General features: G+C 46.7%; 1 protein-coding gene across 8 annotated transcripts in view; it reads right to left on the reverse strand.

The window, feature by feature from the left end:
* Pde8b (phosphodiesterase 8B) overlaps positions 1-18,886 on the reverse strand; it is a 227,246-nt gene that overhangs the window by 25,264 nt on the left and 183,096 nt on the right. For all 8 annotated transcript variants that reach the window (XM_016000316.3, XM_016000315.3, XM_042261646.2 and 5 more), the window contains 3 exons: positions 6,779-6,821; positions 3,962-4,039; positions 1,247-1,323 (listed from right to left, as the gene is read on the reverse strand). In XM_016000316.3, the coding sequence (XP_015855802.1) occupies positions 1,247-1,323; positions 3,962-4,039; positions 6,779-6,821 (198 nt within the window). The remainder of the gene's footprint in view (positions 1-1,246; positions 1,324-3,961; positions 4,040-6,778; positions 6,822-18,886) is intronic.

The raw sequence follows: 18,886 nt of genomic DNA on the forward strand, positions 1-18,886 counted from the left end.
GGACACTGAGATACTACTTTCTTCTCAGAAGGCAGACATATTCAGAAGAAATCAGTGACCACACGCCTAGCTTAGAGGGCAGACTCACTCTACCCCCCTTTCTGAAGCACGCTCTACAGCCCACACTGCCCTGTGGTATCCCACCTCAGGACCCTGCTTCCCAGGATCCTTTGCTGACGACATTCCCTAGCTCTCTTCCATGGGTTGGAGTTCCTTGGGTCTCTCACGGTGTGGCCCTTCCAGAAATGACCTTTCATTTCCATGACTCTGGGCACACACACAATCCAGAGATCCATAGTGAGATTTTCAAGTTTACGTTCCAGACCCCAGACTTGGAGAGTTTCAAAAGCCTTCCTAACTCACCTACTATGATATCTTCTGTGCCTAAAATCAAAGCCCAGCCTTATCTCCCTTCTCACAAATCAAGCAAATGGTAACATCGTGAGAGACCAGCTCTTCTCCTGGGCTGAAGACAAGCACTCTTCTACCCAAGGCCTGCTCTGTCTCTCACACATCTTTCCTGGTTTCTTACCCCATCCTGCAACTCACCAAGTCCAAGTGATTCTCCCCCTAGACATTTTCTGATCTCTTTCTTTCTCCCTACCTCTGCCACCTCAATGCTAGCCAAACTGCCACTACCATTTCCTGCATGGAATTCCGGAAAAGGCCCACGTGATCTTTTGGCTTGTTTTGATCTTGTCACTTCCTACCCATCCTTAGCCTGGTGGCTGCACTCTTCACAGGGGCGTGTGGACCTGACCATGTCGTATCTACCTAAACCCCTTAAAGGCTCTTCCTACACATAAGATACAAACCACCTATTTTTGGTCCAAGTGACCAGAAGGAACAGAGCCCACATAGCTCTGCCATAATCATCTCGCCTCTGCGGGCCACACCCCAGGCTCCCTGGCTTCTGCTCAGTTCCGTGGACCGTCTCTGTGCAACTTCAGGGATGGACCTTCTCCATGCTGGGCCTTGCTGCTCCTGCCCCAGAAGTCTCCCTCTCACCAATGTGATTCTCGGGCTTTAGTTTTGCTGCAAACATGACTTGCCCCAGCCTTCCTCTAGACCGGCTCTGACGTCTCTCCCAGAGCCCTTCACGGCACTGACTGGATCGTGTAACCACATTTGTTTTTTTATGTGTTTGCTTAATACCTGTCTTTCCCACGAGGTTGTTAACTCTGATCTGGAGCACAACCCAGGCCTGAGCACCAACTGTGCAGTGGAGGTAGCAGCTGTCACTTACCTTTGTGATGGGGGCCTCTATGGTCATGGAGTGGATCCTTGCCATGGACGGGTAGCGTCGATTCTGTAGGCTTGGAGCTGGAGAGAAGGCAGGGGAGTTTTATCTGGAGCCAGTGGTTTGGTTTGGGTTAGCTGAGAAGTCCCCCTCATAGACGAGGCCTTGTTCTTCTAGGACCTTCTTCCCCACAATTCAGTGCCTTTGACCGGCCCTTGTCCCTACAGGGCTGACCACTCAGGCCCACATGCATGGAAGGTGCTCTGCCTGAAAGTCTGACGGTGGAGGGCTTGGCATGACCCACTCCCCAGGGGGACTCTGAGAAGGCTGAGAGACACTGCTGTCTTGTCTCTATAGCCCAGAGACGTCACAGGACTCCCTTTCCCATGGTCACTAAAACCCCTTTCAGATAGTCCTGCCTTTTCCTTCCAAAGACACAGGACACATGAGCATGCACCTACCCCATGTCAGAACTGGAGAATAAGTGTCTCCGTATGAATTGGCCATCCACGCTCCTTCCTTGGCTATAAGGTTCATGACGCTCAGAACCTAACGGTTCTGACTCTAACTGGGACAGCCTGATTTTAAAATGTCTTTTTTTTGAGTAGGTGACTCTTAGATGTGGTTTAAGATTCAAATAGTAGAAGCTTTCCTTTAAAGGCCTGTCTTCATCAACTCTTTAACTTCCCTGTGGGGCACTCTAGAGGTCAGACCTGCTCCAGAGAGGGGAGCTTTATCGAGTCACCCTCAATGGGGCTCTAGAACCCGGGGTTCAGCCATTGCCAGACTCTGCTGTACTTCCCAGTTCCCACCTTGCCTGTGTGGGACCACAGAGCCTACTCTAGGGTCCAGCCTGGGTCAGATGCCCTCAGCCATTGTCCTCTCTAATATGCTCTGTGAAGGGTTCACAACACACCCCCATGGCCAGGTGTGTTTGCATATGCCAAGTGGACACTTCCGTCTAGCCAGTTCCAGGTCAAAATAGCCATTTCCGGGTCAAGGCGTCTCGCGTGACCAGGATCCATGACGTTTCATGGCGACGTAAGCACGCAATGTGGCCATGTGATCTACACACATGTGTGGAGTAGTGACATGACCTGGGCACGCCCAGCCTTTAAAAAAACCAGCGCCATGTTCCCGGTTCCTTCTTCTTCTCCCACAGGCCTGCACACTCTCTGTCCCTTTATCTCTAATAAAACTCTTATTAGCCGATTCTGTCATGTTTCGTGACATTTCCTTGCAGGGTAAGAACACAATGCGGCCAAATAACTAACACCCTGTCTATCTCATCATCCTGCTCTCTGTGACTTGCATGCCACCTGCCAGCCTGTCCTGCTCTGCAGATTCTCTGGCTTGTCTCTAGGGTCTTCAGTCCTTCCATCACGACCCAAAGGACTGGGAAGTCTGTCACTTCCTTCCCCTGACCTTTCCATGTATTCTTTTAAATCACACCCTCCCCTCCATCGCAGGACTAAGGATTCCTTCTCAGGCCCTTGGAACTGCCTTTCCAGTTGCCAAATTAAAACAAATCTAATGTGGGCTGGAATGTGGTTCAGTGGTACAGAGCTTGCCTAATGTGTGTGAGATCCTGGGTTCCATCCTCAGCGCCACAGGAAAACCAGGCACGCACACACACACACACACACACACACACACACACACACACACACACACACCCCGCTCTCTACTCTCCAGCTCACGTTCCTCCGCAGCTCCCTTCCACTCCATTCTCTTTCCTTCTTGGCCCCTGGAATACCCACTCCCACATTTTCTCTCTCCGCCCACATTCCTCTGTTTCTCACAAGGGCGCACCTGCAGATTTGACTCAGACCCTCTGCTCTTTGCCCTCCCACAAGTGCTCACATGTGCACAGCCCTTGGCAAGGCCTCTCTGCAGCCCCAGAAGCTCCGGCCCTGCCCTTGCCCTTCCCCAGCCTCAGCCCCAGCCACTGCCCCAGCCCCAGGCCCTGCCCCAGCCTCAGCCCCTGCCCCTGCCCCCTGCCCCAGCCCCAGCCCCTGCCCCTGCCCCCTGCCCCCTGCCCCCTGCCCCAGCCCCTGCCCCTGCCCCCTGCCCCCTGCCCCAGCCCCAGCCCCAGCCCCTGCCCCTGCCCCCTGCCCCAGCCCCAGCCCCTGCCCCTGCCCCCTGCCCCCTGCCCCAGCCCCAGCCCCAGCCCCTGCCTGCAGCTTCCCAGGCACCTGCCGACCCTGGCACTTCTGTGTCTCCCATTCTCCCGACTCCCAGGAACGACTTTGCAGGTTGACGCTGCCCTTTCCACCCCTACAAATCCAGCTGGTTACGTGGGCTTGATTCATTAAACTCACAGAGTGTTTCATGAGATCCTGACTCAGTTTCTGGCCTTTCATTAATGGGTGTGTGTTAAGTCTAGGAAGCCGGGACCCTGCCTGGACCCTGCCACCAGCCCCCAAAGGATGACCTTGCCTAGAGGCTGAAACTGCTTGGCTTGTGTAATTATGTGGTCTGACACACTTTGGGCCAGGAAAGAAACAACCCATGGTCCCTTCAGGGAGAAGAAAACAACTATAGAAGGCCAAGAGAATTTATTTACTTAAATCCTAAAATGCTCTCCGTTTGTTGGAAGAAAAGTCTCCTCCAGCTGAAATCTTTTCTCCTTGGAGTTTCTATGTGGATGAAATGTACGCTGGTGCCCTCTGTCATTTTCTACACTTTCAAAAGGTCAAAGAAATCGGAGGAACTTCTTACCATCGCTGCCTCGAGAAGATATTGATTTCACATCAATGGACTCTTTCCTTCGGCTCTTGTGTCTGAATGAATGAGGCTCTGGGGAGTTCAGAGGAGACAGAGGTCAGCTGTCAGCGTATTAGAGTGTGAACTTACACCTTTCCCCTTATGCTCTAAAGAAGATCTGAAACTCTAGAAAGTAAATTCAAGAATCGAGAAACTACTTTCTCTTCAAATCAACACAAAACGATCAGTCACATACAACATGATCTAGTGTGAAAACAATGTCTTTTTCTTCTGGGACTACGTTACATTGTGGAAGCAGTGCTTATTATGGGTTATTTAGTTCCATAACTAAAATGTCATCCTGAAAATAAAATTTAAAGGAAATGTTTTGGGGGTTCATCTTGACTCTACTCGCCTGGGTAAGGAAGCTCTTAGGAGAACAGTCAGGGAGAAATAAACTCCTAATGAAATCCATGGATATTTGCATTGAGAAGCTAGTTGGGACAAGTTTGGGACACTTCTGAAAGTCAGGCCTCTAGGCGTCCATCTACCTTCTTTGGGAGTGGATTCATCAAGTGACCATGTCCTGCTGACCATGGGAAGGGAGACTCAACACTGAAATATTCTGTGGTGCTGATGCCAGAATCACACATCACCAATGAGTACCAGGTTGTTGAAAAATGCCAAGGTGACAGTGTTGGCCTCAGAAATGTGCACCGTGGGCACATTCGCTTCCTGCGGGTAACTCCTGAATGAGAAGAGAAGTGTAGCCCTAAGACAGAACCACTCTGAAGAGAAGGCAACTCAAGACCCAGCAGGATGAGAGTAGTTCTCAGGGGCCATTAAAGCAGGATTTAATGCAGGAAAACCAGCACGGTGTCATAGTGCTCACTTCTGTAAGAGTTGCCAGTGGCATCAAAAGGTTGAGGCAACCTAAAACTGAAGAAAACAACTCTAGAGGCAAAGTGTCCGGGTTCTGGTTTAGTTTGCCAAAGAGTAGCTGTACGGCCTTGGAGACGTGACTTAACTTTGTGTCTCATCGTCTGCAAAGGGAATAATTATGGTTTCTCATTCAGAGGCTATTGTGGGCCGTACCCGAGTTAATCCCCGAATAGCCCTTAGAACAGTGCCTGCCACACAGTAAGGCTACAGAGTGTACCTGCTATCAGGTACATTGGTTCGTTTGTACAACACACAAAAATGATCAAAGCTAGATGCTATGATTCCTCCTGATTCTTAGATTCTAAGACTTGATAGCAACAGAACTGGTTATGTCTGAAGAAGTTTTTCTTCAGTGAGGTGCATTTACATTAGAGAATTCATTGTTCATTCCTTTTTCCCTCTATATAGCTCTGGCTGTCCTGGTACTTACTCAATAGACCAGGCTGGTCTCAAACTCACAGAGATCTGCCTGCCTCTGCCTCCTGAGTGCTGGGATTAAAGGCATGCACCACCACCGCCTGAGTCATTATTCATTCTTAACAGATGCCCATAGAATGAAGTAAAAATTTTAATCATAGAAAAGAACTCAGTGGCAAAGGGACTCTGCCTCCCATTAAAAATAGTTACTTACTGAGAACCTATTGTGCGCCAGACATTGTGCTGTGTATTTTAAATATAACATTGATCTCATTTAACAATTACATCCCTTCTGAAGGCTACATAGTCCTAGTCCCAGTATACCCACAAGGAATTGAGGCTGTAAAGACGAGGAAGGTAGGACAAGGTCAAAGAGCTGATAAACAGTGGACTGTATGCTTCCTAGAAGGAGACCTTTAACTGATGAAGGACCTCTGAGCACTGGCTGAGTGTCTGTGATGTGCAAGGTCATGCTGGGCACTGTAAGGGACAGGGGGATGCTTATTGCAGCTTTTTTGGTAGTACCTTCTAAATGTGATATAAATTAATGGAAGTATTTGAGAAAGGGTGCCTGTACATGAATTGTCATTGTACCATTCAAGGCTGTTCTGGCCTAGGAAACATTTGAAAGGAGAAGAAAGATGGTCTACAGCTAAGTACATCTTCTTTGGTCATCACAGCAGCGAGGCAGGTGCTGTTAATTCACTTTGCAAATGAAATTCTGAAGGCCAGAAAGTGCAAATGAATTCATTCAGTGTAGGCTAACTGTAATCATTCTGGAATCAAGGAGAAGGACTGTACAACTAATCCAGGGTCTAATCAGGTGCCCAGGCAGAAGAGAATGCTTGACGGCCATCCTTACAGGAGAAAGAATTGCAAAGCTTTCATAATTAACTTTTTCCCTCTCCAGCGGTCAGATAATTCTAGGCCTTCCACCAAGCAGATGTGCACCAAGTCACCCTTTCACTTTGTAGATAAAGAAACCAGAGATCTGAGTGTTGTTCAAGGTCTAAGCTATGAGTAGGGAGCTGAAATGGGAACCCAGTGCTTAGCCTCCTGGACCAGCGTCCAGCCACATTTCCATTTGGAAAAGCAGTTACCAACTACTACTGAGAAAGGGATGCGAACATGGGTAATCCCTAACTGTGCTCTCTCACCGGTCCTTGATGGTCTGCCTTTCCCCCAGACCAGTCTATGCTGGCTTCATCTGCTCTACATGGTCTCGGGGGAGGGGGCGGGGAACGGACCACCAGAAGGGGAGGGGTTTAGGAGGGAAGGTTGCCACAAACCAAGAGACGATTTGTAACAGATTCCTGCTGCCCCTCGGGCTCTCTAGCCCTCCAATACCAGCACTTAGATTTCTAGCAGTCCCCATTCTAGGATGACAAATGTCATCTTGAACCCCTTCCGAGCAAAGATAAACTGGGTTGACCAAGCACCCCTCAGCAGAGAGTAAACATTCAATGCTCTCACCTGTTTGGGAGTTATCCCCGGAATCACGATGGATCCTGTGAATCTAGAGTCAGTCCGAAGTTTGGGTAAAAGAGAAAGAGAGATTGTATGTCATTTGTCGAATTCCACAACTTAGATAAAAGGCTCTGAAGACTTCCAGAAAGCAAGGTGTTGCACGCATTGCATGACGGGATGAGAGACACACGCCAAGTGTAAGACCACAAATGCTCTATTGCTTTCAGACACTCGGTCAGGAGCCTAAGAGCAGGAAAGGGCCCAAGGGAGGAACTCTCCAGGCAGACCTAAACCTCCCGCTAGCTAGCTCATCTTGACAGTCTGTAGAAATGCGGAAGAACAGAGGCCAGGCCTCAAGTCAGATTTTAATGACCTGATATGCAACCTGTTTGTTTCAGGCAGGTCACGTTTGTTTTCTGAAATACAAAGTCCAGCATAAAGCTAAAGTTTCTGTTTCTTAGAACTGTTCCTGAAATGTTCCTCAATTGCTGACAGAGTCAATTGATGAACCATTTCCTCACGAGGCCTGAACTTTAGCTGCCATTTTGCACCTACTTCTTTTTCTCATTATCAGGTTTGCTTCATGCTAATGATTTGGTGCAAATGTTCAATAGACATCAGCCAAATGACCCAACGAAGTCATCAACACTAGGAAGAACACACATGCTTTTCATGGGTTCTGCATCTCTTGCATTTACAATTGACTAAGGCCCTGCTGGTGGGCACATTGCCATTCACACTTAGAATCCCACTGCTTCGCTGCTAAATCCATCTGCTTCCACCCGGGGCTCGGGCCAGTCAGCCTGTGCAGCACTCAGTGCAGAGGCAAGGTCAAGTTTTCACAAGACAGGCGAATGCAGGGGACTGACAGTGAAGGAAGACTAGCATGACTTTGCATCATCTGTGATGGCCGGGAAGCTTCCTTATGTCAGACATATAGGCAAAATGTCGCAGGTAGACAGTGACTAGGAAGAAACTCGTATCCACTTATGGCCTCCACAGGTGTGAACCTGTATGCACACACCCACAGTAACATGCACACAAACACACAGAAACAGCCAGGCCAACTGAGGTGTTACAATGAGGCTTCCTACAACCCCCTTCTACTCGGTCCATTTCACATCTTCACAAAATGTCCATACAGAACCCATGGCCCACCTGTGATATCTCGGTCATGTTAGTCATGGCTGTTGACTCTCACCCCATAATTATGGCACCTTTTATTATTTCTTCCATGAACATCATTTCATGTTTTCCTTCAGGAACAAAGACCATGTTCTACAAAGCCACCAAGCTCAACGCACATTTTTATATGTTCAATATGAATAAAACCCTTGCCTCGTTCTTTCTCCTCAGTCAGCTCTTGCTTAAAAGCTTTCTGTCTTTAACCAACATACATATACCTCTAGGAGCAAAGCCCATGGCTTCCCACATTATGAAAAACAAAAACAATAATAAATGACCCCAAACTCTTCTCTCATTTCTCATAGGCTCACAGCTCATCAAAATGGCTCCCATGGCCAACACTGTGGGTCGTGAGTTCTCTCTAGATTGGAGCCAGCACAGTTCTAATTGGGGATTAAAAATGTGTCCCAGCCACTGAGGGGTGGGGTGGGGTGGACCAGGGACATAGAGGACAGGTATAGTTCCATTGGCTGGGATGGCTCTGGCCCATCTTTCTCCACATACAATGTTTAGCGCTTGGTGCTTTGAGCTGAACTTGCTGCCTCCACATGAGCACACGGGCCTCTGGTGGGCTCTGTACCCACTGCCAGCAGCAGGGGCTAGAGACCCTCCATGCTTCACAACAACAGTCTTCCAGGCTGTATCAGCCTCCGCCCGGGATGCTACGTTGGGGACCCACTTTACCATAGTGGGAGCTCCCCTCCTGTCACATCCCATCAAGCTTGGGCTTTTCAGATTATGTTCTCTGACTGATGATCTACATGCTTCATCTGAGTACCCTCACTTTACAGGATTCACATGGATGAAAAAAAATCCCCACTCAGAACAAGAATCTCTCCTGGAGATCTAAGTTCATAATTCAGGAGGAATTATTCCAAAATGAATTCCCTCTTAACCCTTAGTGGATTTCATGGAGAATACAAGCAAGGGATGGGTAGCGCCATAATCTTTGAGGGGTCCAGGAGAGGCTCAGGGACTTGAGGGGCAGGAAGAGGGATGAGCTTCGTCCTACGACCACAGCCGTTTCTTGTGTTAGCCGAGTGCTGGAGCTTTCTGCTTACAATTGCATCATTACAAACCATTCCCTTGGACTTGCATGGCCAGGAGACTGAGGTTTAAAGTTTGGTGCCCTGCCTGCTTTACCACACAGGTAGTGCACAGAACTGTTAACCATGGTTTCTCTAGTTTGATAGCCCATTGCCTGTTATAGGTTCTTCAGGCAAAGGGCTCCAATGCATTGTCCCAGGCCTGGTATCATCTTACAGCCTGGAACTACCTCACAGATCAGCACAAAGAGCCTTTCCCCAGAACTCTGGGAAGGTATGAGCTTTGTCATGTGCTTTTAGCAAGATCAGGATTCCCCATCCTCAGGGTTGTCTCTTTCTCTAGCACACACATGTTTTCCTTCTTGTCAAGGTTAAAATGTAGTGTGTTTCTGTGTAGGAATGCCTGGGCATGGTGACAAGACACGCTGCTGCTAGAGCCACAGGCTTTGAAAGCGATAGTTTCTGCAGTGAATTCTACTGTCCTCGGTCCGTGAAACGGTCAGAGCTCAGACCTGTGATTTTCGAGCAAGTCTTAGAAGCTTGCAGCTTGTGTGTGTGTGTATAATTATAATTTTAAACCCTTAATTAAAATATCATAGGTTTCCACAAAATTTGCTGCCCTGTGCTTAAATGCTTTATTTACTAATGCCTGATTATGCTCACCTTCACACGATCCACCCTCCCTTTCTGGCTGGGTCTTCCTTTTTCATAGTCCTAGAGATAGTTTCTGGTCCTTGGACATGAAGGGCAAGTTCCCTATCATGGAGCTACACTTTCAGCCTGTAATTATGCTCAACTCCAAAAAGCATTACAATCTCTCTCTTCTTTCTCTCTGTCTCTCTCTCTCTCTGTCTCTCTCTCTCTGTGTATATGTGTACAATTTCAGAGTCATTTTTTTCTTAAAGAATATTCCTTTACAATCGATACTCTCAGTTTACTGTGGTGTGAAAGCCTCTTGGGTTCACTTAGACCCACACGTCTCAAACTGTGGGTCACAATTGTATATGGGCGTATGGGGTCATGGGAATGTGGAAAGCATGAAATATTTGGCAATAATAAAAGCTTTCTGAATGCACAGGAACCAAAATTAATTCAAAAATAGCACATAATCAATCCAGGTGTTCCAGCAGTACTTGCTTGTACTGCATCACATGACTTCACCAAAGCCTTGGTCCAGAACACCAACTTGGGCAGTTTGCACTACACACACCGCCATCCACGTGGTGCCAACAGCGCTGAGTGCCGCACCTCAGCTCAGACTCCAGACTGGTGTATGTTATGGATTGCTATTTTTTTCTGCTCTGATGGAAACATTAATTATAGAAAAAAAGATTTACTATGAACCTACCATTGTTCCTCAGCATGTAAGTATCAGTTAGTATTTCCTTGGCCTGCATTGTGTCAGGATGTTTGGTTTTCAAAGTGAGTAAAACATCATGATTTTATTGTCTTAGTAACAAAGTCAGCTTAGATCAGGGTGGCATGGGTCTTTCTCTTCTTATCCTTCACAGTCCAAGATGCTCTCAACTATTAGCAGGCAAAGTCTCCCTGAGACCAGCGTACCACACTCAAGTCTCAGCAAATCTTCCTGAATTCTGACTTGGGTTAGGACAGGATATCTGATAACTTCTGAAATGGCCCCAAGCATGCGTCTATCATTTTGTACTATGTATTTTTGTGAATTGGCATTCTCAACATTGACGGTTATAAAATTAAAATATTGACCGACCCTCAAAAACCTGGAAAATGATCTGTGTTCTGCAATATTGAATGCTCAGCCAACATTTAGTCCTTTATGTAAATCTAATTAGTATGCAAATTTGCTGTTGTCTTTAACACACGTTAAAAGTATGCATATAGTAAAGAATTGCTTTAAATTCTCTGTATGATTTATTATCAGTAAATGACTTATATACCTATTTTCTGCACCTATCTTGGATAAAAAGAAATTGGTACGTGGAAAGGGTTTATGACATTCTTAGATTATCCTACAAGAGACAAAAATCCCAGATGTCATGAAGCTGGGTAAGTTTCAGTGACACCGAGTTTAATATTTTTTCCACATTTTCAGGGATTCCCATTGGCTTTATGAATCTCCATCAAGTCCTTGAATAAATGATTTTCTACATTTAAAGGAAGATCATATCGCCCCCTTACCCAACAGAATAGCTGAGAAGCAGCCGTCAAGGATAAACACTTGGAATACTCACATGTTGCGGGGAAGATAGAATCACGCAATCCCTTTGAATAAATACCCAGTCTGGCTCTTTTGTACCAATTTATAAGAACAGCTCCATGACAAAATATTACCCCAGGGATACAAAAATGTTTCATCACAAAAGTAACTCATTCAAGGATGCTCAAAGAAGCCCAAGGCTGGAAACAGCCCAGGGCTCCATTAACAGGATAATATACTGAAAAAACAAACAAACAAACAAACAAACAACAAAATGAACAGGAAGATGTTGCTGATGCACACAACCCAGATGAATCTCAGAAAGCTGGTAATCAGAAGGAGGCAGACCGCAGAGAACACACTGTGTGAAGCTCTAGAAAGCCTGATATTGTTGCAGAATAGGCCTTGTTGGCCCTGTTGGAGCAGCAGGAGAAGGGGTGTAGGTAGGGACAGGCTATAAAGGGTTTCAGGGGAACTTGTGAGAGGCTAAAATTCGGTTGTTTTCTGATGATATGGGAGTTAGAGTTATGTTCTTCGTCAAACTCAAGAGAAACTATAAGATCTGTCCATTTTCTACCTTAGAAACAAAAACCATTACTAAACCCTAGTTACTATGCATGCCGTTAGGACAAGCAGTGAGCTACACTGATGTGTGCCCATCGCTTAGTAGTCGGTAAGCCATAAGACAATGGGAGGCAATGAGGGATGGTTTCAGGACCACAGAGGGAATCATGACGGAGTCACATGCTCACGTTGTACTGAGGTAGTGTGTAAGTGAATGGGTAGTCACTTATATGTCTTCCAATTTTTTATTAAAAAACACTTTAAAAACTTTTAAACTTATCACAAAATTTTTTATATATAAACTTTTCCTAAAAAAGTATTGTCTGGTGCATTCCTTTAATCCCAGCATTCGGGAGACAGAGGCAGGTAGATCTCTGAGTTTGAGGCCAGTCTGGTCTATAGAGTGAATTCCAGGACAACCAGGGCTAGGTAGAGAGACCCTGTCTCACAACAACAACAACAAAATAAAACAAAAACGTCCTCTTCTCATTGGCCTCAGCAATGCATATATAAGCAGGCAGTGAGACTTCCAGGGCCCTGGCTCCGGCTGGCTCCCCAGCTGCACTGCTGAGCACAGCCACACTCCCTGGGCTCTCAGCGGCAGGCTCTCCTGGCCACCTTTCTATCTTCTGATTCTCTGACGCTTCTGTTGTCTCCAGTTCATATGGGCCCAGTCTCTGCGGGGAAGTTTCTCAGTCTGCTCTCTTCCTCTCGCCCTGTTCGGCTGGTCTTGCTCTCACGTGGCTCCCACCAGGAAGGTTTTCACACACTTGCCTCCCACTTCAGTCCCTCATGAGGTCAAGCCCTTCAGTGACTTGCTCTCAGTGGACTCTTCTTAGTGATTTAACACAGTCTGTAACCTTGTCTCTCTGACTCATCTGTCCCCTGCAGCGGGGATGGAGGCTATGTCTAACTTGATTACTATTGTGTATCCAGTGCTAACAGTGTCTGGGGTGTAGTGGCTGTTAGGTCTAAGATGAATCCATAAGAGACTGGAGTTAACTGGGGTCCTTCCCTTACACCTGTGGCGAAGACATCGTTATTAATGACTGGGCCATCACATTGGCCTTTGTTAATTATACTTAATACTTCTCTCACTAAAAACACTAATTCATAAAAAGTTTCACAGGAAAAAAACAGATAAAGCAATTTCTGTCAAGTGTCATATTTCTAAAAAAGTGAAAAGCAAATACAGTACAGAAAAAAAAATGCACCCTTATTCTTTGATAATGCCAAGTCTGATAAAGGTGAGAAATCAAGACCACCAAATACCGGAGCACACCATTAGGCCTGCCTTGGCTCTCTGAGCCTCTGAGAGCGTCTCTAGGGCACATCGTACTGTAGCTCTCATCCTAAAATGAACGGCATGTTTTAATAAACAAAGAGTGCCGTATCCATCCACACATCTGTAATAAAATGGGAAGTGAGAGCAATTCTCCTCGGTCATTGTCCTCATTTGCTTCTCTGTGGCTGTGATAAAACCCTGATCGAAACCAGCCTGGGGAGGAAAGGGTTTATTTGACTCTCAGGTTACAGGAAGTCAGGGTAGGAACTCAAAGCAGGAACCTGGAGGCAGGAACTGAAGTGGCGACCACAGAGGGACGCTGCTAATGGGCTTATTCCCGTGGTTTGCTCAGCCTACTTCATTATACAATCCAGGACTACAGCCCAGAGATGTGGGCGCTCCCACATTGGTCGTTAATCAAGGAAATGACCCCCCCATACACACACATACCCCCAGGACAATCTGATGGAGGCAAATTTTCACTTGAGGTTCCCTCTTCCCAGGTGACTCCAGCTTGGGTCACATTGACGAAAAATAACCAGTACAGTCATTTAAAAATAATGCTGGCTATATTGAAGGGAAGTTTTGATCACCATTTTTCTTTTCTTTCTTAAATTTATTTACTTTTATTTCATTTGCTTTGGTATTTTGCCTGGATGTATGTCTGTGTGAGGGTGTCAGATCTTGGAGTTAGAGACAGTTGTGAGCTGCCATGTGGGTGCTGGGAATTGAACCCAAGTCCACTGGAAAAGCAGTCAGTGCTCTTAACCACCGGGCCATCTCCTCAGCCCTGATCACTATTTTCAAACTCAGATTTATCTGTACTATCAAATTTTTCTGTGTTTCTTCTGCCCCACAAATATTACAGAAATCAGTAAATAGATGGTTGGGATGAACAAAGATATCATTTGCTTAAATAATCAGGGTAGCTCACAGAGTTGGCTTGCTAAACAATTCAAAAAATAATCAATATTCTTATTTACTACAACACGAAGGCTTTCTTGAATGTGACAGAACTCTGGTTAAGTACTTGGTGCTTAACCAAGCTCAAGTACTGGGTGCAGAGCTCTGACAACAGGAACCGAGTCCCTGGAGACCCTCCTTCACGTGCCCCGAGTGAAGTGACCGTAAGTGGCATCATGGCGTCACGCAGACATCTTTGATCATCTCTCCTCAGTGGAAACACCATGATGAGCATTTTCTCAAGAAACAAAAGGCTCTGATGCACAGATCAAAGATCTTTTCTCAGTCTGCTGTCGTTTTCCAAACCCACTTGCAGATTCACACACCTCAAAAGCCCTGCCAGAAAAGCCTCCCGCCATGGAACAAGACACCTCGTCAGCATCCAGGAGCTCAGTTCCCGCCGCTGCCACAGCTTATTTCCTTTTTATGTATTCTGAGCTGGTTCTCAGCAACCTACAATACCAGGACAGACAGCGACTTGGGTGCACTGATGCTGATCCTGGTGTGTGTGTGTGTTGGCAGGCAGGGGGTGGGGAGGGGCTGCAGGCTTCCTCCCCACAGTTACAGCTGTGAACCTAATAGGCGGTGTGACAGCGTCTCTTCCTTTTTATCTGAACAACATTCAAAACATCACTCATGTCCAAGCAGCGGGCAGCGGTCGGACATGGATGAAAGGGCATATGAATGTTTAGGGTGACACAAGATTCAAAAGACAAATCCCAAGCTGTCTTCCCCCGAGACTTAGTGAATGCCAGCTCATTGCAGGCTCACTCTCCTCTGCTGCCCAATATTTTCTTGGGAAAGCTGAAGCGTCACTGTCCTTTGCAATGCCACAGTGACATGTTCAGATACTATAGGTGTCCCTCAGTCAAGCGTCCCTGACCTGCCAGGCTGGTGGCCGCTCATTTGGAAGGGCCTTTACAGAGATATGCTTTCATGGCTTTTCTCAGGGAAATGATTTTTTAAATCTATTTTATTTTACAATTATGCATATGAATGGCTTGCATACGCGAGTGCAGGTGCACTTGGGCATCCAAAGGAGGGTGTAGAGTCTTTTAGTGCTGGAGTTATAGGAGTCAGTCACCTGGCATGGGTGCTAGGAACCGAACTTAGTCTTCTGGAAGCGCAGTAAGCAGTCTTAAACACCAAGCTATTTCTTCAGACTTTGCTAAATGTGTAATGTGCCATCCTCACCCAAGAGTCAGGCCTCCTGGTTTAGTTGACCCCAAGTATTCAGGGCTCTCTGAGCCTCATTTGAGGCTGGTCTATAGGCCTGGGGACCATGAGGTAATTCAGGACACAGTCATGCCCAGGGTGCGGTCAGTGCATCAGCAGCATTGTTAACACCTGGGAGCTCATTATAACGCACTACCAACAGCCTCTTTTCAGACTTACAGAATCAGAACCTGCATGTTAATAACCATCTCCAGGGGCTCCGTTCCACGTTAGAGTTTGAGACCACACTGTTCAAGCAGAAAAAGAATAGGTTTTTGGGCGTTTTTCATTTTGCAGTATGCGGGACAGAGCCCAGGGACTTAAATAACTAGGCAAGAGCTCTCCCACCGAACTGTCCCCTCAGCCAGAGCCTACCTGGCGACAGGTGTATGGATCCTTCCCTTTGCAGCTATAAATCTGAGTGCTTAGGGGCTTCACCATGCCTCTGCTTCTTCCTCACGGTGTAAGCAACAGCATTCACTCCATCAGGCAGTTACTCAGGGGACACAGGTACATTGAAAGACACAGGGATTTGTTATGCACATTGATGGATGAAATGCTGGAGGTGGCAGTTTCACAAGATGCTGTGTGTGAGCAAGAGGGCAGGGGGGTCCGATGTATTGGTGCTGGGGTCTGAGTCACTAAGAACCTGCAGCAGCATCATGCAGGAAGTGACGATGGACCTCCAGGCTAGGAAAACACCTGCTCTGCCTTTCAATTTTCTAATGTCCCTCGGGTCGTTTTCATCCACATCAGTTGTGGGTTGGCGCTTCTTTCTCAGTTTATTGACTCAGATCCCACCTCTCCGGGAACTACCCTCCCAGGCAGACATACCAAGAGAGAGAGCTATTCAGGTGTTCTTTAACTTAGACAAGCTGACATCTAAGAGCAATCACCTTCTTTTGAGGACGGAATAAGATGGGATGTGTGAGGTCCCTGAAAGGGGTGCCAAGACAGCCAGGTTCTACCCTACAGTTTCTGACCCAGTCGTGGAGCTGAAACTTCATTTCTGACAAGTCCCAAGACGAGGCTGAAAGTGCAGACCCAGGGGCTGTGCTAACGAACCCGTGGGATGACCCATGACTTGTGACCACAGGAATGATGCCGTCCTCTCTGGCTTTCTCTTTCAGGGCTGGATTCTGTGTCTCAGGAATCTGGGTTTGGTGACTTGGTACTGTGACCTCACTTCCTGTGAAGCTCAGAGCTGAGCTCAGGTGGGATGGTTTCCTGGGGGGTGCACACACAGCAGCACACTTGGGGCCTCTCCGTTCATCCTGTCATTCCCCCAGCTAGGTCCCGTCACTGCCCAGTGACAAGAAGACATTATGGACAACAGACTTAGTAAGACATTTCTTTTTTGCCTAATGTTTCATTCTTAAAGAATTGTCGATGGCAAATGAGACTTTTGCCAAACAAAGTATAAGGCCACGTGCCTGCTAGATTTTGTCAACAGGATGAGGGAATTGCAAAGATCCAGTGTCCCATTGTAGGAGTCTCAACAGGAGAGTCACAGAACTACAGAATGACACCAGGGCTTCATTTCACTCTGATTAATGCAAGCTAGAAGTGAGCCTCCAGACCAGTGCTTAATAAATCAGCTCTCTGGAGAGCCAGCGAATAGGCAGGGCCAGTGCACCCAAGTGAGTAATGAGACGCCAACAGCAAAAGACAGTTCTGTGATTCTGTGACCTGAGGTTCTGGAAACATCTTTCATCAGATTTCCTGCTTACATCTTGTAAATAATCACCCCCAGAGTCAAAAAGAATGCTTAATTACTGCCATCTTCTAGTTTAACTTGGAAAGACTGGGCTGGTGAAGATGGTTAGGTCCTGTTTACTGTCTACTAGGAGACAAAATCAGGTGTGTCACCCGTATGAATTCATTCATCTAGAAAGTGCTAGACCATGTTCCAGGCACGGGGATGTGGGAAAGAAGAGGTGGCCCCCAAGGGGTGAGGAACAAAAAGTGAACTGGAAGCACCCCCAATCTTGACAAGAAAACGGAACCATACATTTAGCCATTTGTTCCTTGGAACACTGCAGCCATGACTAGTCAGTCCAAGGGTTGACACCGTCAGCCGAGAAATGTTAGGACATGGTGATGGCCCATCCAATTTGTTCTGGAAATGCCCCACTAGAAATGAAGGCATGTGAGGGGTCAGACAGCACCCCACCCCCACAAAGGGAAACAAAAACATGAATGGAGCAGCATTTAGACTCTCTAGACATCACATCAATCCCATGCGGCCCAGATGGATTTCTACCCCCTGCCAAACACAAAACTTCACCCAAGCACAAGCAAGAGCCTCCTTGCTCAAGTTTGGGAGACCTGGATGATGGGAGGGAGACAGGGTCACAGGTGGAAGCCAGCTCAATCAGGTGGCATTCTGACTTTAAATAGAGCTAAACTTGGCTATATTTTTTTTAATCCTAACTTTTCAGTTTTGCAGATATTGGCACCACTGTGCTGAAAATATGCCAAAAGATTCCATTCAGAATTCATGCCTCAAAGCAAGAATTAGAGAACTTCTTGTTAAAGTTGTCTGGGTAATAATTTATTGGGGATCATTTGGATGGGCCACCTGTCTACCCTGACTCTGCCTACTGGAGCTGTGAGTGTTGAGCCTTCATCACGAGAGGTCTCCACGAGACACAACACACCTCTGGGATAAAACTGTTCCCCATGACAAGACTCAGGAGCTCTATGCCAGAGAGGAGAAGACAGTGGGTATAAATCCAGGGCACTGTTCATCACCCTGCAACAAAACTGCCAGCAGAGAGACCAGAAATACAGCCAGGGGCTTTGTTAGTGGCCACATCACTCTGCCTGCATCTAATCCTCACATGCATGGCGGTGATTTTTGAAGGATTGATGGAGAAATTGTCTATGTCCTTTGGCAACAGCTTCAGTGTCTAAAACGTCACATTCCTATGAAACTTCTCAAGAATTAGAGAGCCCAGAGTGGAGAGGGTGTGTGTGAGACTATATGGCTCTGTGAAGCCTTGCAGGCACATAAGGGTCCTACTGACATGTCACAGAAGGAGGCGGGTGAGGCTGAATGGTTGTGGAATTTGCCCAAACACACAAAACTAGCTAGAGAGAGGGAAGAACAGAACACATATACACATTGCCTTTCTCCCAAACTTCGGTGCTCAGGGAATGGCAAATACTTGGTATTTTTCTCTGAATTTCTGTAAAACATGTATGTTCAAAACAAAAATATTAACATTGTCTGGTGACGTTTACTATGTATGTAGATATGATATATATGAAAACTACAGCATAATAGATAGGTGGATAGGCACCAACTGGGTCTTACAACATGAAGGCTTTATGTTCTATGTTATTTGATAGACTATTAGGTTAAAAACTGTGGTGATATATTGTGTACCCCAATAAAGCTTGCCTGGGGATGGGAGGACAGAGACAGCCACTAAATTAGACACAGAGGTCAGGTAGTGGTGGCACATGCCTTTAATCCTATCATTCAGGAGGCAGAGATCCTTCTGGATATCTGTGAGTTCAAGGTCACACTGGGCTACATGAGAGAAACAGAACCAGGCAGTGGTGACACACACCTTTAATCTCAAGAAGTAATATAGCAGGACACAGAAAGATATAGAAGGCATGAGGAAACAGGAACTCTCTTTCCCGACGCTGAGGATTTTGTAGAGGTAAGC

Source organism: Peromyscus maniculatus, chromosome 15 (genome assembly GCF_049852395.1).
Source record: "Peromyscus maniculatus bairdii isolate BWxNUB_F1_BW_parent chromosome 15, HU_Pman_BW_mat_3.1, whole genome shotgun sequence".
NCBI lineage: Eukaryota > Metazoa > Chordata > Mammalia > Rodentia > Cricetidae > Peromyscus > Peromyscus maniculatus.